This window comes from Hemitrygon akajei, chromosome 16 (assembly GCF_048418815.1).
Source record: "Hemitrygon akajei chromosome 16, sHemAka1.3, whole genome shotgun sequence".
Taxonomy (NCBI): Eukaryota; Metazoa; Chordata; class Chondrichthyes; order Myliobatiformes; family Dasyatidae; genus Hemitrygon; species Hemitrygon akajei.
Window position 1 is genome coordinate 30,907,976 of NC_133139.1, and position 26,177 is coordinate 30,934,152.

Consider the following 26,177-nt stretch of genomic DNA (forward strand, 5'->3'; position numbering starts at 1 on the left):
ATACTACTGGGCAGCTAACATTCGTTGCACTATCTTCTGGTCTTTTTTTCATGAGTGCCCTAATTGGGTAGCAATGGAGCTGAATTCCACTAAAGATTTATCTATTTCTGCACTTCTTGGCTCTGCACTCCCTAGTAGTTTGTCTAGACTAATTGTTAATCCTCTTGTTAGACATACTCTGCGAATATGGGCCCAGTTTAGGAAATTTTATGGTTTTTATGGTTTTTCCCTTTCTAGTCCTATCTTACATAATCATCTTTTTCTACCTACTATGTATGATTCAACATTCTATGATTGGTATAGCAAGGGCATTAGGCATTTTGAAGATCTTTTTATCGATAATCGCTTTGCATTCTTTCAACAGCTCTCTGCTAAGTTCAATCTGCCTAATGCCCATTTCTTTAGATATCGCCAAATCAGACACTTTATCAATCCTTTAATTCCCAACTTCCCTGAAATGCCCGAGAAAAATGCTATGGATTTCTTTCTTTCTATTATTCCAATGGGTAAAGGCTTAATATCCTTTATCCGTGATAAATTAGTATCCTTACGGTGTGCCCCTGTGGATAAAATCAGAATGGCTTGGGAGCATGACTTAAATATCTCTTTATCTGATGAAATTTGGGACTCGATTCTCAAATCGGTTAATTCAACTTCTCTCTGTGCTCGTCACTGTCTTTTACAGTTTAAGATTGTTCATAGAGCCCATATGTCCAAATCTAAATTATCTCGATTTTACCCTAATATTAGTCCTCTCTGTGATAATTGCAAAAGTGGCGAGGCCTCTCTTATTCATATGTATTGGACCTGTCCTAGCTTAGAGAAATTTTGGAAAGATGTTTTTATAACCTTATCCTGTACTCTGAATCACCACTTAGAACCTAACCCTTTAATTGCTCTGTTTGGTTTCTTGGGTGAGACAGATATACGCTTGAGTTCGACCAAATGTTGAATATTATCTTTTGCTTCTCTCCTGGCTAGACGTCTAATCCTCCTTAGATGGAGAGATGTTGCCCCACCCATGCTCAATGGCTTAACGATATCATGTCCTGTTTAGACCTTGAAAAAATCCATTCTTCAATTCTTAATTCGGATTTAAAGTTTCATAAAGTCAGGGGACCTTTTATTGAGTATTTTCATAATTTTCCTCTTAATTAAGTTTTTTTTCAGTCCCTTGCTTTCAGCTCTTTTTTTTTTGGTAGTAGACATTATTATCTTCTGTTTTCAAGTGTACTTACAGTTTTGGGGGTTTGAATGTTCTGATTTATATTTTCTACATTTTGTTTTGGTTGGTCTGGAGTTTTTTTTGTTGTGGGGCTTGGGGAGGACACTAACTTTACATGACTTCAACTTGGGTGCTTTCTCAATTATCTTATTTTGTATTATATTACTATTGTATGTTTATCTTGCATTGTACTAATTTTCTACTTCATTTTTGGGGGTTTTTCTATTTGTAGTGTTGTAGAAAATGCATTAAAAATCAATTAAAAAAAAAGAATATAGAGAGACTGCTGAGAAGTGACAGAGAGGGCTCAATCCAGACAAGTATGAAGTAATACACTTTGGAAGGTCAACCTGGAAGGCAGAGAACAAGATTAATGGTAGGATTCTAAACAGTATGGAAGAGCAGAGAAATCTTGGAGTCCAAATCAATCAATCCCTCAATGTTGCTGAGCAAGTTGGTAGGATAGTTAAGAAGGTGTATGATGAATTGATCTTCAGTAGTCGGGAGATTGAGTTCAAGAGCTACAAGGTCTATAAAACTCTGGTTAGACCACACTTGGAGTATTGTGTTCAGTTCTGGTTGCTTCATTATAGGAAGGATATGGAAGCTTCAGAGAGAGTGCAGTGCAGATTTACCAGGATGCTGCCTGGATTAGAGAACATGTCTTAAGAAGAAAGATTGAGCAAGGTAGAGCTTTTCTCTTTGGAGGATGAGATGCAACTTGATAGAGGTGCATAAGATTATGAGAAGCAGAGATAGAGTGGACAGCCAACATCTTTTTCCAAAAGTGACAACTGCAAGTACCACTGGACAGCTTTTTAAGGTGAGGGGAGGAAATTTTCGGGGAGCTGTCAGATGCAGGAGCTTACACAGAGCAGTAAGTGCCTGGAATACACTGGTAGAAGCTGATACATCAGAGTCATTTAAGAGACTCTTAAATAGGCATATGAATGAAAGAAAATTCAAGGATTATGGGCTATGTACCACACTGCACAAAAGTCTTAGACATGCATTTTTTGCTAAGGTGCCCGACTTTTCCAAAAATAATGTAGCATCAACTTAGTGTGTCAATATACAATGTACATTAAGAACTATAGACTGGTTCTCGCTTGAATTAATATCTGCATATTCAGACTACTCCAGTATACTCCCTAACCGCGAGCATAAAAGGCATCGAGCTCATCAGGGAATGAACCTCATTGCCATTTACAGTACTATGCAAAAGTCTTAGGAACTCTGGCTATGTACAGTGCCTATAAAAAGTATTCACCCTCCTTGGAAGTTTTCATGTTTTATTGTTTTACAAAATTGAATCACAGTGGATTCAATTCGTTTTCTCTTGCCACTGATCAACAGAAAAGGACTCTTACATGTCAAAGTGAAAACAAATCTCTACAAAACTATCTAAATTAATTACAAATATAAAACACAAAATAATTGATTGTGTTAAGTATTTATCCACCTTTAATATGACGTACTAAATCATCACTGGTGCAGCCAATTGATTTTAGAAGTCACAAAATTAGTTAAATGGATATCTGTTTTTGGAGACCTGTGTGCAGTCAAAGTGTTTCAATTGATTGTAGTAAAAATACACCTGTATCTGGAAGCTCCAGCTGCTGGTGAGTCAGTATCCTGGCAAAGCTACCCATGAAGACAAAAGGACAATCTAAGCAACTCCACAAAAAGGTTATTGAAAAGCACAAGTCAGGAAATGGATACAAGAAAATTTCCAAGTCAGTGAATATCCCTGGGAGTACAGTCAAGTCAATCATCAAGAAATGGAAAGAATATGGCACAGCTGTAAATATGCCTAGAGCAGGCTGTCCTCAAAAACTGAGTAACCGTGCAAGAAAAGACTAGTGAGGGAAGCCACCAAGAGACCTATGACAACTCTGGAGGAGTTACAAACTTAAGTACCTGAGATGGGAGAGACTGTGCATACAACTGTTGCCCGGGTGCTTCACCAGTCACAGCTTTATGGGAGAGTGGTAAAGAGGAAGCCCACTGTTGAAAAAAAGCTCACATGAAATCTCAGCTAGTTTGCCAGAGGCATGTGGGAGAACCTGAAGACAGCTGGAAGAAGGTTCTATGGTCGGATGAAACCAAAATTGAGCTTTTTGGCCATTAGACTAAACTCTATGTTTGGCATAAGCCAAACATGACACATCATCAGAAACACACCATCCCTACCGTGAAGCATGGTGGTGGCTGCATCGTGCTGTGGGGATGCTTCACTGCACCAGGCCCTGGAAGGCTTGTGAAGGTAGAGGGTAAAATGAATGCAGCAAAATACAGGGAAATCCTGGAGGAAAACCTGATGCAGTCTGCAAGAGAACTGTGACTTGGGAGAAGATTTGTTTCTCAGCAAGACAATGGCCCCAAACATAAAGCCAAAGCTACACAGAAACAGCTTAAGAACAACAAATTTAATGTCCTGGAGTGGCCAAGTCAGAGTCCAGCATTTGAGAACTGAGAATTTGTAGCTGAAAAGTGCTGTTCACTAACAATCCCCATGCAATCGGACAGAGCTTGAGTATTTTAGTGAGAAAGAATGGAGAAAAATTGCAGTGTTCAGATGTGCAAAGCTGATAAGAGACCTATCTACACAGACTCAAGGTTGTAATTGCTGCCAAAGGTGCATCTACTAAATATTGACTTGAAGGGGGTGAATACTTATGCCATCAATTATTTTGTGTTTAATATTTGTAATTAATTTAGATCATTTTGTTGAGATCTGTTTTCATGTTGACACAAAAGAGCCTTTTTTTGTTGATCAGTGTCAAAAAAGCAAAATTAAATCCACTGTGATTCAATATTGTAAAATGATAAAATATAAAAATTTCTGGGTGGGGGTGAATACTTTTTATAGGCACTGTATATACGTGCCTAAGACTTGTGCACAATACTGTAGGAGGGAAGGGTTAGGTTGATCGTGGAGTGGGTTAAATGGTTGGCATAACATTATGGGCTGAAGGGCCTGTACTGTTCTATGTTCTAGTATTGAACATGGCTGACAAGAGGTGTAGAATTGAGGGAGTGCTGCACAGTTAGATGTGCTGCTTTGCAATAGCCAATCATAAGCTGATATCTATCTGAATCCCAGATTGAGAGAAAAGATCCCACGGCATTAACCTTAAGACAAAGAAATTCTCAGCACTGTCCTGGACAACCAACCGACAAAGCAGGTTATTACATTAGCCTATGTGGGACTCTGCAGTGTATAGTTCTGCACTCGGGAAGTATAAAATCACATGTACAAGAGGAGGAAATGGTTTATCCCTGTTGTCCTGTGAATATTTATCCCTCAATGTTACTGAAGCATAATGTTTGCTCATTACCATTTTGCTGTTCATGAGTTCCTACTGCACACAAGTTGACTCTGGCGAGTTATAACTACAACAAATAACAATCACTGCATAGCACTTTGGAACATCATTTGGCTGTATGATTAGACAGTATAAGTTAAATAAACACCAGTGGTGATCAGTTTATTTCAGAGTAGCTCACTGAAATATTTGTATAATTAAATATTTACAAAGCTCTTCCACTAACCACATCCACATTCACCACACCCATTCCTTCCACCCTTCCTAATACCCATTATAGCCCCATTTGCCATTTTCTTGTACCCGCCCCTACGCCTCTTTCACTGATCTTTTCTGTACCCAGCACATCCTCATTCACGAATTGTTCAGATCATGTCACATCCCATAGACCAACCCTTCCTCGTCCACCAATCCTCATTTGCTATCTTCTTCCACCGTCAAACTCTTTTCACCAGCCCCTCCCGACAGCTGCTTTATCCACATTTATGATCTCCTCCCACAACATGGCACCATTCACTACCCCTCCTGTCAGCCACGTCCTTCTCAATCATTCGCACAAGCACACCCTAACTTACCAGTTACATCAATTACTCACACCAGCAACGCCCAACACGAACCATGCCTCTATTCATTGTGTCAGCTTCCCTTTAACTAAACCTGTTGCATTAACATCGCCTCCCTATAAACACAGGACTTAAACACAGTAGGATAAAGCCTGGCAGTGAATTGTCTAGTCTACCCACAAGCAGAGTCAGTAATTCGTCACCAAGAGAATGTTTATATGAGGCAAACTGCACTCTATTCTTCCAAAAGAGTCCACCATACACCAACAGAGGATAAAAATTGGAGTAAAATCTCAACACGTATCACAGGTATCACAACAGAAACAAGAAATGAACAGAAATTAAATGTTTTTAAAGCACAGTGTTAACATTCATTAACCTAATAGTTAATTAACCCATCATAAATCTCTTCCTTAAAACTGAAATAACAAAAATCATTCTGATACAGATATTGGATTCACACCAAGTAATTTGTCCTCAAAAAGATTTTTTGCAAACAGGTGTTCTGTTGAGGGAAGTATTGGCTAATACGAATATGACTGAATGCAGTTACACAATTATTTAAAAAAAACAGGATGGAGGAATTAATTGAAAAAGCAGCATTTCCCACCCATCCCTGATTGCTCTAAGAAAAAGAATCCTTCTTAAACTAAAGTAACACACTCAAAATGCTGGAGGAACTCAGCAGGTCAGGCAGCACTTAGGGAAATTAATAAACAGTCAATGTTTCAGGCCGAGACCCTTTGTCAGGACTGGAAAGGAAGGGATAATAAGCCGGAATAAGAAGGTGCGGGGATGGGGGGGGGGGCGGCTGCGGGAGGGAGGGACAGCTGTACAAGGTAGAAGGTGATAGATGAAGCCAGGTGGGTGGGAGGGGAAATGAAGTAAGAAGCTGGGAGGTGATAGGTGAAAAAGGTAAAGGTCTGGAGAAGAAGGGATCTGATAGGAGAGGGGAGTGGATCATGGGAGAAAGGGAAGGACAAGGGGTGCCAGTGGCACCAGTGGAAGATGATAGGAAAGTGAGAGAAGGGTGGCAAGGGTGGGAAATTGGAGAGGAGGGAAGGGGGAGGGGGGACAATTACCAGAGGTTGGAGAAATCGATGTTCATTCCATCCAGTTGCAGGCTACCTAGATGAAATATGATGTGTTGCTCCTCCAACCTGAGCGTGGCTCATCATGGCACTCGAGGAGGCCATGGAGTGACGAGTGGGAATGAGACTTGGAATGACAAGGAAACGCTGGTTTTTGCAGGTGCTTGACAAGCAGCACCCTTGTCCCAGCCTACACTGGGTCTCTCTGATGTAGAGGAGGTTGCATAGGGAGTACTGGATATACTAGATGACCCCCAACAGATTCGGAAATGAAGTGTTGTTGCACCTGTTTGGGGCTCTGAATGGAGGCGAGGAAGAGGTGAACGGGCAGGTATAGTACTTCTTCCTCTTGCACAGGTAAACGCCGTGAGGGAGATTAGTGAGGAGGGATGAGCAGGCAAGGGAATTATGAAGGGAGCAAGCCCCGTAGAAAGCAGAGAGCAGAGGTGGGGAGAAAGATGCATTTGATGGTAGGGTCCTGTTGAAGATGACAGAGGTTGCAGAGAATGACGTGCTGGATGCAGAGGCTCGTGGGGTGGTGGGTGCGGAGATGAGGAACTCTACCCATGTTAAGGTGGTGGGAAGGTAGGGTGAGGGCGGATATCCAGGAAGTGCAGGAGATGTGGATAAGGACAGCATCAATTCTAAAGGAAGGGAAATTCCATTATTTGAAGGAGGAGGACACCTCTGATCTGCTGGAAAAGAAAGCCTCATCCTGGGAACAGTTTTGGTAGAGACACAGGAACCGAGAAAAGGGAATGGCATTTTTCAGAAGACAGGGTGGGAAGAGGTATAGTCAAGATGGCCATGGGAGTTCACAGGTTTATAAAAGGTATCAGTAGACAGTTTGTCTCCAGAGATGGTGACACAATGATCAAGAAAGGGGAGAGAGGCATCAGACATGGATCAAGTAAATTTAAGGGTAGGTTGGTAATTGGATGCAAAGTTGATGAAATTGATGAGCTCAGCATGTTTGCATGAAGCAGCACCAATGCAGTTGTCAATGTAGCGCAGAAAGAGTTGGGGAGCATTAATAGGGAAGGCTTGGAACATGGACTTTTCATAACCTTCTTAAACTACTCTGGTCCATTTTGGTGAAGACATTCGTGCAGAGTTCTCATGTGGGGTTCCAGGACTTAGATCAAGCATAATAAAGAATAGCAATACATCTTAAAGTCTGCATAGTGTGTAACTTTCAAGAGAACCTGAGATGATGGTGTTCCTTTCCACCTATTTCCTTTGGCCTTCGAGGTGTCAGAGGTCACAGGTTTGGAAAGTGCTGTTGGAATACGGAGTTGAATAGTGCAGAGCATTAATGGGAGAGACTGGATTCAAATTGTGCCTTTGCAGGTGCAGATGTGTAAACTACTTTGTCTTGGTTGATATCAAACTCTGTAAATATTGTTGCAGCTGCACTTGTAGACACTAAAACATTTTGCGGAGTGGAGAAGACATTTCTTTAGCATTTTGGAACATCTTGCTGACATTGGGGGGAGGAGGAAGTGAGGGATCTGAGAGACCGCAATCACATACCTTGGCTGTTTCGCACTCTTTAATACTCATATATGGCTCGGCACATTCAGCAATGCTGCCCTGCTGTAGAACCTTCTCCACCTGCAGGAAACATAATGCTTTGATGAATGTTGGAGACATGGGAGAAAAATGGAACATCAAACCAGAATATACACAGCAAATCTGGTCACCATTATGAAAAGGACTCCCATGAACAATCTGAACTTAAGGCTCAGACTGATGCTCTGAGTCAGTTGGGTTCTTAGTCAAATTGAGAAGTAGAAATTTGGATAGCTAGAGCTGCCATCCTTTGAAGGTGATTTCAAGATAAGACCCCATCTATTGGTCAAATAGCTTTTAAAGATCTCCAGCAAAGAATGGGTGAACAACATGTGGTTGCAAAGGAAGCCTTGCTTGAAAAAAAGACGACAAGAGTACAGAGAACAATTAGAGGAGGAACACAGATAAAACCAATTTCCCATCCTGTTATTTCCATCCTTTCATACATTTAAATATTCCTATTCTACAGCTTTATATGTGTATTTCTTGACAGAATTGTTTTTTTTCTCTGATCTGCCATTTTGTATCTCCACCTTGCCTGATCACATTACTTTTTTCTGAATAAAACGTTAACTCCTGCTGAGCAATGAACTCATTTGCAAATCCCACTCTGCATGATAAAAATCAAATGAGTCCATTTGTATTTTTAAGCACAGGTTTGAGTAGCTGTGCCCATAAATCTACTGGTTGATTTATATCAATAAAATATATGAAGATACATTCCTATTTCTTTTTAATCAATATACATCACCTCAAATCTAATTATATTTATATTTTAGGATGATCTTGCCTTATTGAAATAATGAAAAGGACTTGTGATATTGTTAGTCACCCAGAATATAAGCATGTCCAACACACCCAGGCTGACGGGAATATGGAATGAACTGCCAGAAGAAGTTGAGGAGGGAGGTACAAGTATAGTATCTAAAAGACATTTAGACAAGTACGTGGATAGGAAAAGTTTAGAAGGATATGCAGGCAACTGGGCCCAGCTTGGATACACAAGATAGATAGATAGATAGATAGATACTTTATTCATCCCCATGGGGAAATTCAACTTTTTTCCAATGTCCCATACACTTGTTGTAGCAAAACTAATTACATACAATACTTAACTCAGTAAAAAATATGATATGCATCTAAATCACCATCTCAAAAAGCATTAATAATAGCTTTAAAAAGTTCTTAAGTCCTGGCGGTAGAATTGTAAAGCCTAATGGCATTGGGGAGTATTGACCTCTTCATCCTGTCTGAGGAGCATTGCATCAATAGTAACCTGTCGCTGAAACTGCTTCTCTGTCTCTGGATGGTGCTATGTAGAGGATGTTCAGAGTTATCCATAATTGACCGTAGCCTACTCAGCGCCCTTCGCTCAGCTACTGATGTTAAACTCTCCAGTACTTTGCCTACGACAGAGCCCGCCTTCCTTACCAGCTTATTAAGACGTGAGGCGTCCCTCTTCTTAATGCTTCCTCCCCAACACGCCACCACAAAGAAGAGGGCGCTCTCCACAACTGACCTATAGAACATCTTCAGCATCTCACTACAGACATTGAATGACGCCAACCTTCTTAGGAAGTTGGTTGATATGGATAAGACTGGTTTCTGCACTGTACAAGTATGACTCTACAGCTCTAAGCAGGAAAGAGGAATAGAAAAGAAGAGATTTCAAAATAGGAACAGAAAATGCTGGAAATATTCAGCAGGTCAGGCAGCATCTGTAGAAAGAGAAACAGGGCTAACGCTTTAGGTTGAAGACTCTTATCGCACCTGGGAAAATGATAAACAAGTTAGTTTTAAGTTGCAAAGAGGGTGGTAAAGGATGGACAAAGCAAGATTAATAGGGTGAAGCCAGCATTGCCATAGTGATTCCAATGTTTATAGAGCCATCTGGTTAATAGAGTAATTGGGGACATTTAGAGACAGAAAATGGAGTTCTGATGTAGGTTCATTAACATGAAATGTCACCTCTTGTTGCTCTCCAAAGCAATGCTGGATGCCTGCAGCATTCTCTATTTTTGCTTCAAGATTTCCAGCTGAGAACGTAGAACAATACCACTGGAACAAGCCCATCGGCACATCATGTCTGCAGCAATCAAGATGCCAAATTACATAATTCCACCTGTCTGAACATCGTCCTTTCTTTCTATTCCTCGCCTGTTCATGTGTCTGGCTAAATGCCTGTGAAATATTACTAAGATATCTGCTTCCACCCCCTCATCAGAACCAGCTGGTGTCTATGCAAAGAAAAAAACTGGCTTGTAAATTGCCTTTAGCCTTAACTCTCCTCACTTTAAACCTATACATCCAATTTTTGACATTTCCATCCTGAGGAAAAGACTGTCTATCTACCCTACCTGTGCCTCTCAAAATTGTTTATGATTCTGTCAGATCATCCCTCAGCCTTTGACTTTTCACAGAAAACAACTCAATTTGGTCCAGCTTCTCCTTATAGCAGATACACTCTAATCCTGCCAGAATCCCAGTGAACATCATTTCCACACCCTCAAAGCTTCTCGTACATCCTTTCTATAGTGTGGTGACCAGAGACACATGAGATTCTCTAAACGGGACTGAACCAAGGGTTTATACAGTTGCAACACGACTTTCCAACTTTTGAACTAAATATCCTGATTGATGAAGGCAAGCATGTCACATGCCTTCTTTACCACTCTGTCTCCTTGTGTTGCCACTTTCACAGAGTGAAGGACTGTAGCCCAGGATCCCGCTGTACATCGATGCTCCAAAGGGTCACAAGGCATCTGCAGATTCTTGTTCCAATATCCTAATGACACCTCAGGGGACATCAGACTATTACAAAACTTCACAAATACCACAGTAGAGTCTCTAAAACACCATTCTTGGTGGCAAAACCCACCGCATGAAAACTCTACATTCTATTTTCATTTTAGTCTGCACCTTATTCAAATTTAAACTTTTTCTAAAATACCATCAGTATTGGAAAAGTAAGAAAATAATCATGTTTGGAATTGCAAGGAGAACAGAGGTGGTACCAAGTGAAGATCAATATTTTCATGATTCAAAGTTCAAAGTAAATTTATTATCAAGGTACATACATGTCACCATATACAACCCTGAGATTCGCTTTCTTGAGGGCAATTGCAGTAGAACAAAGAAATACAACAGAAAAAGTAAAGAAAAGGTTACAGCCATATTAATAAAGAAAAAAGATGGATGATCTAATCATGTTAAGTACTAGATCCCAAGAACTGTTATGTGGGTCAGTTGGAAGTTGAGATGCTATATTTTGAGAGAAGAAATTATGGGGAAGCAAGTGGGGGGACAGAATTGTTTTGAGAGTTTGCATGGACTCGATGAGCTAAAACAGGGGTCCCCAACCTTTTTTGCACCGCGGACCGGTTTAATATTGACAATATTCTTGTGGACTGGCTGACTGGGGAGGGTGGGGGGGGGGGGGTAGGGGAAGAGTGTGTTAATCACGGCTGGAATATAGGTGAGACTATAAGTCACTTATAAGTGGCTAATTAATACACTCAATTTCATTTCCGAAAGAGTTTATCTAACGAATTTAATATTAAAGACACAGCACATATTTTCCTCACATGAATATAGTGTTAAGTCAATTATAAGTCACTTCTAAGTCAATAGCATCATAACATTTTAAGTAACGTTTGGATATTAAACACACAGCACATATTTTCCTCGTATGAACATATAAAATCATTGCAACACACCAATATTGCTGAATCAGTGGGAGCCCTGGGCTTGTTTCCCTGCAACAAGATGGTCCCATCGAGGGGTGATGGGAGACAGCGATACTCGAAGGGGGTTTCTTATGTCCAGTCTATTCCGCAATTTAGTTTTCATTGCGTTCATTGCAGAAAACCCCGCTTCTCAGAGATATGATGTTGGAAACGGAAGCAACGTTTTCAGTGCTTTCGTGGCTATCTCAGGATATTCAGCCTGGACTTTGATCCAGAATGCGGGCAGAGATGTTACGTCAAACATACTTTTCAGCCCACCGTCATTTGAAGCTCGAGGAGTTGATCTTCTTCCCGCGCTGACATGGGTGATTCACAAATGGGTCACGGACCCATTCCTTTGCACGTCTTGGGTCATTTGCGGTTGGGAAGTAACACTCAAATTCTGTCGACCGTGAAGATAGGTGATTGCGCACCAGCTGTGAGAAGGACGGTGCAGCCTCAGTCTCTCCCAAAATCCCAGCTAATGTTGAGAACATGTCAAATATGCCCCTGTCCACTCACCGTCCCCACAGTTCCAGTTTGGCTTTGAAAGCAGACACTTTATCTGCCAACTTGAAGACAGTCGTCATTCTCCCCCGAAGTGACAAATTGAGTTCATTGAGCTGGTTGAAGATGTTGCACAGATAAGCGAGTTTTGCTATCCACTCCTCGTCACTGAAATGTGCTGCCAGTGGTGACTTTTTACCTGAAAGAAATCTCTGTAGTGGCTCTCTTAACTCAAAAACCCTGGCCAGGGCTCTCCCCCTTGATCGCCACCTGACTTCAGTGTGTAAGAGAAGGCGTTAGTGCTCTGCATCCATTTCCTCGCAAAGCTGCTCAAACAGACGTGAGTTAAGGGCTACAATGTCACTCAATACGCTGTTAAGATCAGGTGACATTTTTCGGCTAGCCAGCATTTCCCTGTGTATGACACAGTGTGTAAACTGGCATTCAGGAGCTACCTCTTTGACTCGGGTAGTGAAACCAGACAGCCGTCCAGTCATAGCTGCAGCCCCGTCTGTGCATATTCCAACACAGAATGATCAGTCCTTTGCTGACATGTAGTTATTCAAAGACTTGAATAGTTCTGCCCCAGTTGTGTTAGTTGGCAGCGGCAGTGTGTACAACATATCCTCGTGTATATCGTCTTGAAATATATATCACACATAAATCAGCGGTGTTGCCTTGTTGTTGACATCGGTAGACTTGTCGACCTGGATAGCATACCATGGTGACTCATTAAGCCGATCAACAGCTGTACTTCGATGTCCTCCGCTATGACATCGATTCTCCTTGAAACTGTGGTGGCTAAAAGAGAAACCTGTGCCATCTCGTTAGCTGCAGCTTCTCCCAACAGTTTTCTATTGAAGGAAGCTTTCTTTTTTTTTGCAGTCTCGGCCTCAGTTGTCTCTGCGTTATCATCATCGTTAGGCCTTTTATGTCCCCTACCGCCTCTTCCAAAGAAACTCTTAAGCAACGTTTGTTTTTCACTCATACCGACTGATGACCTTGTGTGCGTAATGACCTCGCGTGTGTTCAAGTTCAACAGTGGGCATGACAGGGAACGAGGAAAGGTGCAGCTGACTCATATCGTTTCATATCGCCAAATCATCTCGTTTCTCGCAGCCCAGTAGCGCACGCTTTGTGGCCCTGTGGTTGGGAACCACTGAGCTAAATGTTCTATTATATATTTTACGGAAATATTAAGGTAATATGGAAAATGATGTTCGACATTTCTGGAACAATGTATGCACTAAAGACAAGGGATATCAGAGTGAATATCTGATATTGATTGGAGTACGGCACAGACACAACAGGAGTGTTCCCGCGCAGCTTGAAAAAGCAGCAAGTTTTTTGATGGGAGTCATTGATTGGCGTACGGAGCATTCCCGTGCAGGTCTGACTAAGATTCTTGATGGGAAGCGCAGTCTCTATAAAAGAGAGGTACCGCCTAGCGGAGTGGTCATGTGGGAGCAGTCATGGTGGTCTCAGAGTGGTCTGAGGCAGAGTAGTGCAGCTACTCAACAAGGTTTTGGTGAAAACAGGCCGAGGCAAGGCAAGTAGGCAAGTTCATTTCTTCTTTAAACCTTGAGAGAATAGGCGCTATGTCTGCTGATCCAGTGTTCTGTTCTGGCCACCAGATGTGGGATTTCTAGGAGATTTCCAGCCTCCCCAGTGGCCACTTCTACACCAGGTGCATCGAGATGCAGCTCCTTAGAGACCATATTAGGGAGCTGGAGCAGCAGCTCGATGATCTTCGGTGCGTTAGGGAAAGTGAAGCAGACAGACAGGAGCTACAGGGAGGCAGTCACCCCAAGACTACAGGAGACAGATAAATGGGTGATTGTCAGGAGAGGAAAGGGGGAATGTCAGATAGTGGAGAGCACCTGTGTGGCCGTCCCACTCGACAATAAGCACTCCATTTTGAGTACTGTTGAGGACACCTTACCTGGAGGAAGCAACAGTGGCCATGCCTCTGGTACTGAGTCTGGCCCTGTGGCTCAGAAGGGTGGGGAAAGGAAGAGGATGACAGCAGTAATAAGGGACTCTATAGTTAGGGGACAGACAGGTGATTCTGTGGATGCAAAAAGGAAACATGGATGGTAGTTTGCCTCCCAAGTGCCAGGGTCCGAGGTGTTTCTGGACACGTCCCCAATATCCTGAAAACGGAGGGTGAGCAACCAGAAGTCATGGTACATATTGGTAACAATGACATATGAAGAAAAAGATAGGAGGTCCTGAACAAAGAAAATAGGGAGTTAGGAAGGAAGCTGAGAAGCAGGACCTCAAGGGTAGTAATCTCAGGATTGCTGCCTGTGCCACGTGACAGCGAGGATGGAAATAGAATGACATGGCAGATAAATGTGTGACTGCAGTATTGGAGCAGGGAGCAGGGATTCAGATTTCTGGATCATTGGGCCCTGGACACAAGTGACAGGTTGCACTTGAATCCAAGGAGAACCAATATTCTTCCGGACAGATTTACATGAGCTGTTGAGAGTGGTTTAAACTAATAGGGCAGGGGGATGGGAACCAGCACGACAGAGCTGAGGATGAGCCAGCAGGCCTACAAGTAGATGATGGATATAACCTGAAAGCTAGGAAGGACAAGCAAATGATTAGGCACAAATGCAGTCAGAGCAAAGAATTAAATTGGACCACAGAGGCAAAATTCAAAAGGGTGAAGAATGCAGGACTGAAGGTGCTGTATTTAAATGCGCGTAGCATTTGGAATAAGGTGGACAAACTTGTGACCACAATTAGAGCAAACACGAGGAAATCTGCAGATGCTGGAAATTCGAACAACACACACAAAATGCTGGTGGAACACAGCAGGCCAGGCAGCATCTATAGGGAGAAGTGCTGTCAACATTTCAGGACAAGATCCTGATGAAGGGTCTCGGCCTGAAACATCGACAGTGCTTCTCCCTATAGATGCTGCCTGGCCTGCTGTGTTCCACCAGCATTTTGTGTGTGTTGACCACAATTAGAGATTGGTCGCTCTGACATTGTGGACACCACAGAGCCATGGCTGAAAGAAGGCCATCATTGGGAGCTTAGCAGCAAAGGATACACTTTGTATCGAAAGGACAGGCAGGAGGGCATAGACGGTGGAGTGGCTGTGCTGGTAAGAGATGGAATTACATCTTTAGAAAGAGGTGACATAGGGTCAGAGAATGTTGAATCTTTGTGGGGAGAGTTAAGAAACTGCAAGGGTAAGATACCATTATGGGATCATATACAGGCCTCCAAATAGTAGCCAAGATGTGAGGTTGAGATTGCAAAAGGAGCTGGAAAAGCCATGTAATAAGGGTAATGACACAATTGTAATGGGGGACTTCAATATGTATGGGGAAAGGCCATCTTAGGTTGGGTGTTGTGTGAAATCCCAGATCTTATTAGGGAGCTTAATGTACAGGAACCCTTAGGAGGCAGTGATCATAATTTGATTGAATTCATACTGCAATTTGAGAATGAGAAACAGAAGTCATATGCTATTTCTTCAGCAGTTTGAACGGGACACGACTGCACAAGCGCGTGAAGGTCGGTCAGTGAGAACAACGGGAAGAGTTTAAAAGTGAGCAGAGTTGAGGAGGTGACGGTGATTTCTTCAGCAGTTTGAACAGGGTATGATTGCACAAGCGCGTGGAGGTCGGCCAGTGAGAACAGCAGGAAGAGTTTAAAAAGAAGACAGCTTTACAGAGCGGGCGCAGGAGTAGAGGGAGACAGAGTAGGAAGGCTTTGGCGATAACGGGTCAAGGCGAGTTATGATACTTGTGTAGAATACAGACAGGAAGCACGTGTGTGAGGCCGGTTTTCTGTGCTCGGTGTCAGATGTGGGAAGTCCTGGAGACTACCAGCCTCCCGGTCGGCCACATCTGCACCAGGTGTGTCGAGCTGAAGCTCCTTCGGGACCGTGTTAGGGAACTGGAGATGCAGCTCGATGGCCAGGGAGAGTGAGGAGGTGATAGAGAGGAGCTATAGGCAGCTAGTCACTCTGGGGCCTGGGGAGACAGATAAGTGGGTAACAGTCAGGAGAGGGAAGGGCACAGAGTCGACTGTACTTCCTTAGAAGGTTGGCGTCATTCAATGTCCGTAGTGAGATGCTGAAGATGTTCTATAGGTCAGTTGTGGAAAGCGCCCTCTTCTTTGTGGTGGCATGTTGGGGAGGAAGCATTAAGAAGAGGGATGCCTCACGTCTTAATAAGCTGGTAAAGAAGGCGGGCTCTGTCGTGGGCAAAGTACTGGAGAGTTTAACATCGGTAGCTGAGCGAAGGGCGCTGAGTAGGCTACGGTCAATTATGGATAACTCTGAACATCCTCTACATAGCACCATCCAGAGACAGAGAAGCAGTTTCAGCGACAGATTACTATCGATGCAATGCTCCTCAGACAGGATGAAGAGGTCAATACTCCCCAATGCCATTAGGCTTTACAATTCTACCGCCAGGACTTAAGAACTTTTTAAAAGCTATCATTAATGCTTTTTGAGATAGTGATTTAGATGCATATCATATTTTTTACTGAGTTAAGTATTGTATGTAATTAGTTTTGCTACAACAAGTGTATGGGACATTGGAAAAAAGTTGAATTTCCCCATGGGGTGAATAAAGTATCTATCTATCTATCTATCTATCTATCTATCTATCTATCTAAGAAGCAGATGCTAGATGCCAGTGGCTGTTACCCATTGACAATAAGTACTCCTGTTTGAGTACTGTTGAGGGAGACGGCCTACCTGGGGGAAGCCTCTGGCACAGAGTCTGGCCCTGTAGCTCAGAAGGGTAGGGAAAGGAAGAGGATGGCAGCACTGATAGGGGACTCTATAGTTAGGGGGTCAGACAGGCGATTCTGTAGACGCAGGAAAGAAACGCGGATAGTAGTTTGCCTCCCAGGTGCCAGGGTCTGGAATGTTTCTGATCGCATCCAGGGTATCCTGAAGTGGGAAGGAGAACAGCCAGAGGTCGTGGTACATAATGGTACCAACAACATAGGTAGGGAAAGGGAGGAGGTCCTGAAAACACACCAGAGGGAGTTAGGAAGGAAGTTCAGAAGGAGAAACTCAAAGGTAGTAATCTTGGGATTACTGCCTGTGCTACGTGACAGGAGTATAGGAATAGAATGAGGTGGATGATAAATGCGTGGCTGAGGGATTGGATCAGCGGGCAGGGATTCAGATTTCTGGATCATTGGGATCGCTTCTGGGGCAGATGTGACCTGTACAAAAAGGACGGGTTGCACTTGAATCTGAGGGGGACCAATATCCTGGTGGGGAGGTTTGCAAAGGCTGTTGAGGAGAGTTTAAACTAGAATTGTTGGGGTGTGGGAACCGAACTGAAGTGACAAAGGAAAGGGAGGTTGGCTCACAAATAGAGAAAGCTTGGAGACAGTGCAAAAGGGAAGTTAGACAGGTGATGCACTCAGACCAATGGTTTGAGATGAGTCTATTTTAATGCGAGGAGTATTATGAATAAAGTGGATGAGCTTGGAGCATGGATCAGGACTTGGAACTATGATTTTGTGGCCATTACAGAGACTTGGATGGTGCAGGGGCAGGAATGGCTACCTCAAGTGCCAGGCTTTAGATGTTTCAGAAAGGACAGGGAGGGAGGCAAAAGAGGTGGGGGCTGCGGCACAGTTGATCAGAGATAGTGTCACAGTTGCAGAAAAGGAGGAAGACATGGAGGGGTTGTCTACAGAATGTCTGTGGTGGAAGTCAGAGAAGTGATGGAAGGGGTCAATAACTACTGGGTGTTTCTTATAGACCACTCAATAGTAACAGGGCCACCAGTGGTGTACAAGATAATGAGAGGCATTGATTGTGTGGATAGTCAGAGGCTTTTTCTCAGGGCTGAAATGGCTAGCACGAGATGGCACAGTTTTAAGGTTCTTGGAAGCAGGTACAGAGGAGATGTCAGGGGTAAGTTTTTTTTATGCAGAGAGTGGTGAGTACTTGGAATGGGCTGCCGGCGGTGGTGGTGGAGGCAGAAACGAAAGGGTCTTTTAAGAGACTCCTGGATGGATACATGGAGCTTAGAAAAATTAAGAGCTATGGGTAAGCCTAGGTAGTTCTAAGGTAAGGACACATTCGGCACAGCTTTGTGGGCCAATAGGCCTGTATTGTGTTGTAGGTTTTCTATGTTTCTATGTTTCAGTATTGCAATGGAATAAAGGGAATTACAGAGGCATGAGAGAGGAGCTTGCCCAGGTGGATTGGAGGAGGATACTGGCAGGGATGATGGCAGAGTAGAAATGGCTGAAGTTTCTGGAAATAGTTGACAAGGCGCATGACAGATATGTCCAACCGAGGAAGAAGTTCTCAGATGGCAGGGCTAGGCAACCGTGGCTGACAAGGGAAGTTAAGGACTGCATAAAAGCCAAGGAAAGGGCATATAAGGTAGCAAAAGTGAGTGGGAAGTTGAATGACTGAGAAGCTTTAAAAATCCAACAAAAGACAACTAAAAAGCTATAAGAAGGGCAAAGATGAAATATGAGGGCAAACTAGCCAATAATCTAAAGCAGGACACTAGAAGTTATTTCACTTATATAAGCGTAAAAAGGAGATGATAGTTGATATTGAACCACTGAAAAATGATGCTGGTGAGGTAGTAATGGGGGACAAAGCAATGGCAGATGAAGTTAATGGGTACTTTGCATCAGTCTTCACTGTGGAAGACACTAGCAGTATGCCAGAGGTCCATGAGTGTAGGGCGCAGGAGTGAGTGCCATTGCTATTACAAAGGAAAAAGTGCTAGGCAAACTCAAAGGTCTTAAGGTAGATAAGTCACCTGGGCCAGATGGACTACATCCGAGAGTCCGGAGAGAGGTTGCTGAAGAGACAACAGATACGTTCCTACAAAGCAAAACCCAATAGTATGAATGGCAGCGATGCTTCACTACCAGATGAACAACGCCTGCTATGCACACTTTGAAAGGGAGAACACAACTACAGCTGTGGAGATCTCTGCTGCACCTGATGACCCTGTGATCTCTGTCACAGACTGTCTTTAAAGAGAGTGAACCCTCGCAAGGCAGAAGGTCCCGATGGAGTACCTGGCAAGGCGCTGAAAACCTGTGCCAACCAACTAGCGGGAGTATTCAAGGACATTTTCAACCTCTCACTGCTACGGGCAGAAGTTCCCACTTGCTTCAAAAAGGCAACAATTATACCAGTGCCTAAGAAGAATAATGTGGGCTGCCTTAATGACTATCACCCGGTAGCTCTCACATCGACAGTGATGAAATGCTTTGAGAGGTTGGTCTTCACTAGACTGAACTCCTGTCTCAGCAAGGACCTGGACCCATTGCAATTTGCCTATCACCACAATAGATCAACGGCAGATACAATCTCAATGGCTCTCCACATGGCTTTAGATCACCTAGACAACACAAACACCTACATCAGGGTGCTGTTCATCGACTACAACTCAGTGTTTAATACCATCATTCCCATAATCATGATTGAGAAGCTGCAGAAGCTGGGCCTCTGTACCTCCCTCTGCAATTGGATCCTCGACTTCCTAACCAGAAGACCACAGTCTGTGCGGATTGGGGATAACATATCCTCCTCTCTGATGATCAACACTGGCGCACCTCTGGGGTGTGTGCTTGGCCCACTGATCTACTCTCTATATACACAAGACTCTATATACACTCTGTGGCTAGGCATAGTTCAAATACCATTTATAAATTTGTTGACGATACAACTATTGTTGGTAGAATCTCAGGTGGTGATGAGAGGGCGTACAGGAGTGAGGTATGCCAACTAGTGGAGTGGTACTGCAGCAACAACCTGGCACCCAACGTCAGTTAAGACGAAAGAGCTGATTGTGGACTTCAGGAAGGGTAAAACGAAGGAACACATACCAATCCTCAAAGAGGGATCAGAAGTGGAGAGAGTGAGCACCTTTAAGTTCAAGATCTTTGAGGATCTAACCTGGTCCCAACATATCGATGTAGTTATAAAGAAGGCAAAACTGTGTTAGGAGTTTGAAGAGATTTGGCATGTCAACAAATACACTTAAAAACTTCTATAGTTACACCGTGGAGAGCATTCTGACAGGCTGCATTACTGTCTGGTATGGAGGGGCTACTGCACAGGACCGAAAGAAGCTGCAAAAGGTTGTAAAACTAGTCAGCTCCATCTTGGACACTAGCCTACAAAGTACCCAGGACATCTTTAGGGAGCAGTGTCTCAGAAAGGCAGCGTCCATTATTAAGGAATCCCAGCACCCAGGGCATGCTCCTTCCTCACTGTTACCATCAGGTAGGAGATACAGAAGCCTGAAGACACACACTCAGCAATTCAGGAACAGCTTCTTCCCCTCTGCCATCTGATTCCTAAATGGACATTGAAGCTTTGGACACTACCTCACTTTTTAAAAAAAATATACAGTATTTCTGTTTTTGCACATTTTAAAAATCTATTCAATATATGTAGTTGATTTACTTGTTTATTGATTATTATTATTATATTATTATTATTTTCTCTCTGCTAGATTATGTATTGCATTGAACTGCTGCTGCTAAGTTAACAAATTTCACATCACATGCTGGTGATAATAAACCTGATTCTGATTCTAACATTGGTCATGATCTTTCAAGAATCAATTGATTCTGGCATGGTCCCAGAGGACTTGAAGATTGCAATTGTCACTCCACTCTTTAAGAAAGGAGAAGACAAATGGAAGGAAATTATAGACTGGATATTAAGGATGATATTTCAAGGTACTTGGAGACTAATGATAATATAAGTCAAAGTCAGCATGGTGTCTGTAAAGGGAAATCTTGCCTGACAAATCTGTTAGAGTTCTTTGAGGAAGTAACAAGCAGGGTGGACAAACGAGAGGTAGTGGATGTCATTTACTTGGATTTTCAGAAGGCTTTTGACAAGGTGCCATACGCGAGGCTGCTTAACAAGATAAAATCCTATGACGTTACAAGAAAGATACTGGCATGGATAGTGGAATGGCTGACAGGCAGGAGGCAGTGAGTGGGAATAAAAGAGGCTTTTTTCTGGTTGGCAGCCGGTGAATAGTGTTGTTCCTCAGGGATCAGCAATGGGACCGCTGCTTTTTACATTGTTTGTCAATGATTTAGATAATAGAATTGATGGATTGTTGCAAAGTTTGCGGATGATACAAAGACAGATGCAAGGGTAGGTAGTGTTGAGGAAGCAATGTGATTGCAACAGGACTTAGATAAATTGGAAGAATGAGCAAAAAAGTAGCAGATGGAATAGAGTGTTGGGAAATGTACGATAATGCATTTTGGTAAAAGGAACAATAGTGTGGACTATTATCTAAATGGGGAGAAGTTTCAAACATCAGAGGTGCAGAGGGACTTGGGAGACCTCATGCAAGACTCCCAGAAGGTTAATTTACAGGTTGAGTCTGCGGTAAAGAAGGCAAATGCAATGTTGGCATTTATTTCAAGGGGAACAGAATATAAAAGCAAGGAGATAATGTTGAACCTTTATAAGACACTAGTCAGGCTGCAATTGGAGTATTGTCAACAGTTTTAGGCCCCGTATCTCAGAAAAGATGTGTTGTCATTGGAGACAGTCCAGAGGAGGTTCACAAGGATGATTCTGGGAATGAAGGGGTTAACATGTGAAGAGAGTTTGGCAGCTTTGGACTTTACTCTCTGGAATTTAGGAGGATGCATGGGAATCTCATTGAAACCTACCAAATGTTGAAAAGACTAGATATAGTGGATGTGGAGAGGATGTTTCCTGTGGTGGGGTATCCAGAACTAGAGGGCACAGCCTCAAAATTGAGGACTGACTCTTTAGAACAGAGGTAAGGAGGATTTTTTTTTTAGCCAGAGAGTAGTGAATCTGTAGAATGCTCTGCCGCAGACTACGTTGGAGGCCAAGTCCATTTAAGGCAGAAGTTGACAGTTTCCTGATATGGTGAGAAGGCAGGTGAATGGGATTGAGTGGGATCCAGGATAAGCCATGATGGAATGCTGGAGCAGACTCGATGGGCTGAATGGCCTAATTCTGCTCCTATGTCTTATGGTCTTATGGAAAGTTGAACAGAGAATTACTTACTTACTTTACTTAATTGTCACCAAACAATTGATACTAGAGCATACAATCATAACAGTGATATTTGATCCTGCGCTTCGCCTCCCTGAAGTACAAATCAAATTAATTATAATAAAAATTTAAATTATAAATCATAATTAGAAAATAGAAAAGGGAAAGTAAGATAGTGCAAGTCAGATCCAGATATTTGGAAGGTACGGCCCAGATCCGGGTCAGGATCTGTTCAGCAGTCTTATCACAGTTGGAAAGAAGCTGTTCCCAAATCTGGTCCTACGAATCTTCATGCTCCTGAACCTTCTCCCGGAGGGAAGAGGGACAAAAAGTGTGTTGGCTGGGTGGGTCTTGTCCTTGACTGCTCCAACAGCGTGCGGTGTAAAGTGAGTCCAAGGATGGAAGATTGGTTTGTGTGATGTGCTGGACTATGTTCACGATCTTCTGCAGCTTCTTCCGGTCTTGGACAGGACAACTTCCATACCAGGTTGTGATGCACCCTAGAAGAATGCTTTCTACGGTGCACCTATAAAAATTAGTGAGGGCTTTAGGGGACAGGCCAAATTTCTTCAGCTTTCTCAGGAAGTAAAGGCGCTGGTGGGCCTTCTTGGCAGTGGACTCTGCTTGGTTAGACCAAGTCAGGTCATTTGTGATATTCACCCCGAGGAACTTATAGCTTTTGACCTGTTCCACCTGCACACCACCGATGTAGATGGGGTCGTGCGGTCCGCTACTCCTTCTGAAGTCAACAACCAATTAAAGTGGCAAGTGAAGGAAGATCTCCTAGGACCAAGTATTCCATCGGATAAGCTATTTGATAAAGTTCTGTGCTGAAGAGTAGTAACTTGTCCTTAAGCTGTGAATGTACAGATTAAAGCTTAGAGATGGATTGGAATCATACAGAAAAATAGATCATTGCTGGAGATGTTATATGAGCATACAAGAGGTGAAGGGGGATGTGCCCGAGCGTGTTGTGTTGGAACTAATTTATCCTACTTCTAGTTTACATCATTTTAAAAAGATGCAAACTGTTTCAGTTTCTCCAGGGTGCCAAACTAAATTGTTTGTCAGAATCAAAGGTGACAAATCAGAAAACATGTAAGTGGCAAAACTTAACAGAGAAAAACACACAACATCACATACAGGGAAGAAGATAAAATTTAAAAATTGGAAGTTGATATCAGAGAGAAAAGATATTGCAATAATGCGTTTCTCAAGAAAGGCGTTAAACCAAGATCCCATGAGAAATACAGTCACACTCATTTTAAAAGACTCCTCTAAAACAGATTAGCTGGTCACTTGTCACTTCTCTGTTGAGAAATCACCTAACAAAAGTTGTATTGTACTCCCCATGTTACAGCAATGACTACACACTTCATAAATATTTTATTGGCTATGAACAATTGGGATTGATTGAAATTGCGAAAGATGTCCTCTTATTGAACATGGAAAAAATTGACAACAGGAAAATGGTCAAAAGATCAGATGAGAAAATAATAAATTATTTCTTATAAATAGCATTTTTTCTACAAATAATGACCAAAATGTGGAATGGCTCCCCAGATAGAGGCTGTAATAATCCTACTATAAACTGTGAAATCAATATTTGCACCAGATGATGATAGCTAAAGCTTTATGTTTTTTGTGATTATCCAGAAACCTGGTAATGGTTCTAATTCAGACAGTACCTTGATGACCAGGTAGATTTCAGCAGAGTGATGAGAAATTGAGAAGATGGCCTTTTTGAAGTAAGATATATCTTCACCATCTGCCTGGATAATACCTCGAAATTCTTTAGAATTAAGATCCAAGTGAAAGTTTTCTGAAATCTATGAAAACAGAACAGACCACTTTATAGTATAGAATTTATGTTTAACGTTGTGTGATCAGAAACTTATTCTTAGGCTATTTAATTGTTTTCTCTCAATAGTTTAATCAAAGACATTGGAAAAATATCCATTTCCATGAGTGAGATTTTTTCCAATGTCTTTGATTAAACTATTGAGGGAAAACAACTGCTGCTCAGTTCCAATTAGGCAGCAACAATTGAACCACAGGGATTGTAACTAACATATCAGCCACAAACCTTTGAAGCAGGTCTTACTTACAGGAAAGTAGTGTTACTTATCAATGCAAAGATCAGCTAGAATAGAATTGATATCAAAACTGTTCATTCAATAGTACAGCATTTGCAGAACCAGATTTCACTCAATATTCTGAAACTTGCATTCTTCCTCCAATAGTAAAACAGTAAAGATGTTGGAAATCCGAAATTAATAATAAAGAATGCTGAATATAATCAGCAGGTCAGGAAGCATCTGTGGAGCAAGTAACAATATGAGCCTTGTGTTATTATGTGTGCGCACAATAAAGAACTTTAGTTCCCGGTGTGCAGTGCAGGTGGTTCAGCTGGAACCGGAAGTGACGTTGGTGAATGGGCCACGCACACCTGCTCTCGGCAGGCTGTAGGTCCCGAGTAAAATGTGGTGGAACTGAAGCAATTCTGTAATCTGTAGATTAAATTAGTTCTAGCATTTTTACCCATTTAAGTTTGTCTTTGTTAAAGAACAAACATTAACAAACCTTTCAAGTTGATTCCCTTTGTTTTAATCAGATGATACTCCACTGAAAATTTACTGACCTGGAACATTCTTCTCTCCACGGATGCCGGCTCACCTGCTATTTCCAGCAATTTTATTATTTTAGTTTCTCATTGGTTAACTTCTTTGTAAATATTTGATACCTCCTTGCTTTTCCAATTACCAATCACTCTTCTAATCATCCAATCAGATCAGGAGGTTCTGTTGTCTAATTCAGTCAATATACTATAACTCAGGGGCAGAACAGACACAGACTCCAGTTTACCGGATAGATGATGTGCTGCAAAAATATTTACTCTGCCATAGACACAGGAAGTAAACTAACAAACATGTTTTCTTGATCCCTTCAAGCCATCATTTGTGATAATGTCTTCAGTCATCTACAATCTAAGCTCGGGAATTCACTCTCTACATCTCTCCATCTCTTCCTCCCTCCCACTTTCTGTAACTAAGCTTTTAGACTGCTCCTAAAATCACCTTCGGTTGGTCTAATATTTTAGTCTGATATCATTATAGAGTACTGTCTTAAGTTAAGCTGTGATAATGTAAAGTTCAGATTGCAATGGTCAATTACTGCTGCAACTTATATATTTACAGTAATGACAAATTTAACCCACCTCCTTGAAATCTCTAGAATGACAAAGACTTCTGTATCAGTTCTTTCAAATTTAATTTTACAATGCCCTGTATTTCTTCTGAAGCTGTATGACCTCGTGGAGCTTTAGATTCTCTCCTCATTTCACCAAGAGCCATCTTTCTTTAACACTGTGGTGAACTACATATACCTGTCTGGACACGCCCCTCTGCTGACTGCTCCTGTGGCTCCTCCCACAGACCCCGGTATAAAGGCGATTGGAGGCACTGCTCCTCCCTCAGTCTCCAGGATGTTGTGTGATGGTCTCTTGTTGCTGACAGTGCTCTCTTTCAGCTAATAAAAGCCTATCTCTCGCCTCACGTCTCCGAGAGTTATTGATGGTGCATCAAACACAACCAACAGGTTTATCCTCAAGTTGCTATGGAGTGCAAATGGAATTGAAAACTGTCCCCCAGAGGGCTAGTCACACACAGAATAATCTGCATTTCAAAATCCAGAGATGTGTTCCAACCATTTTGAACAATCCATGGCAGAAGGCTATCAAAACTTATTCAAAGGCAGTTTTAATGTTCTCTACAAGGACAATTTTTGACCACAAAGGATGTACAGTTAATTTACATTAAATGTATTAGCTTCTTTAAGACTTTAATGACTGTGGAAACCAATGATAATGTCTGTTATTATCAATCATAAATAGTCAACTAGACAAAAAAATTCTTGAATTTTGTTTGACAACAACCATATTTAGCTTAAACAAGATGTGCTTATGGCTGAAACTCTGTAAACCATGGGAACGTCCAAACCTCTCAGAATCTCCAGGTTCACTGACAGTCACTGATATTCACCTTTCTCCTTTCCTTTAAATCATAGAAAGCTAAAGTCACAAAGAGTGGTTCAATTTCGATTTCAAATCTGCAGACAGAGAGAAGAAAAA

At 42.2% G+C, this 26,177-nt stretch overlaps 1 protein-coding gene across 1 annotated transcript in view; it reads right to left on the reverse strand.

The window, feature by feature from the left end:
* The window catches only part of LOC140739928 (dedicator of cytokinesis protein 7-like), a 222,135-nt gene that overhangs the window by 155,137 nt on the left and 40,821 nt on the right, over positions 1-26,177 (reverse strand). The window contains exons 8-10 of the mRNA XM_073068608.1: positions 26,089-26,155; positions 23,737-23,877; positions 7,742-7,822 (exon numbers count right to left, since the gene is read on the reverse strand). Coding sequence (XP_072924709.1) covers positions 7,742-7,822; positions 23,737-23,877; positions 26,089-26,155 — 289 coding nt within the window. The remainder of the gene's footprint in view (positions 1-7,741; positions 7,823-23,736; positions 23,878-26,088; positions 26,156-26,177) is intronic.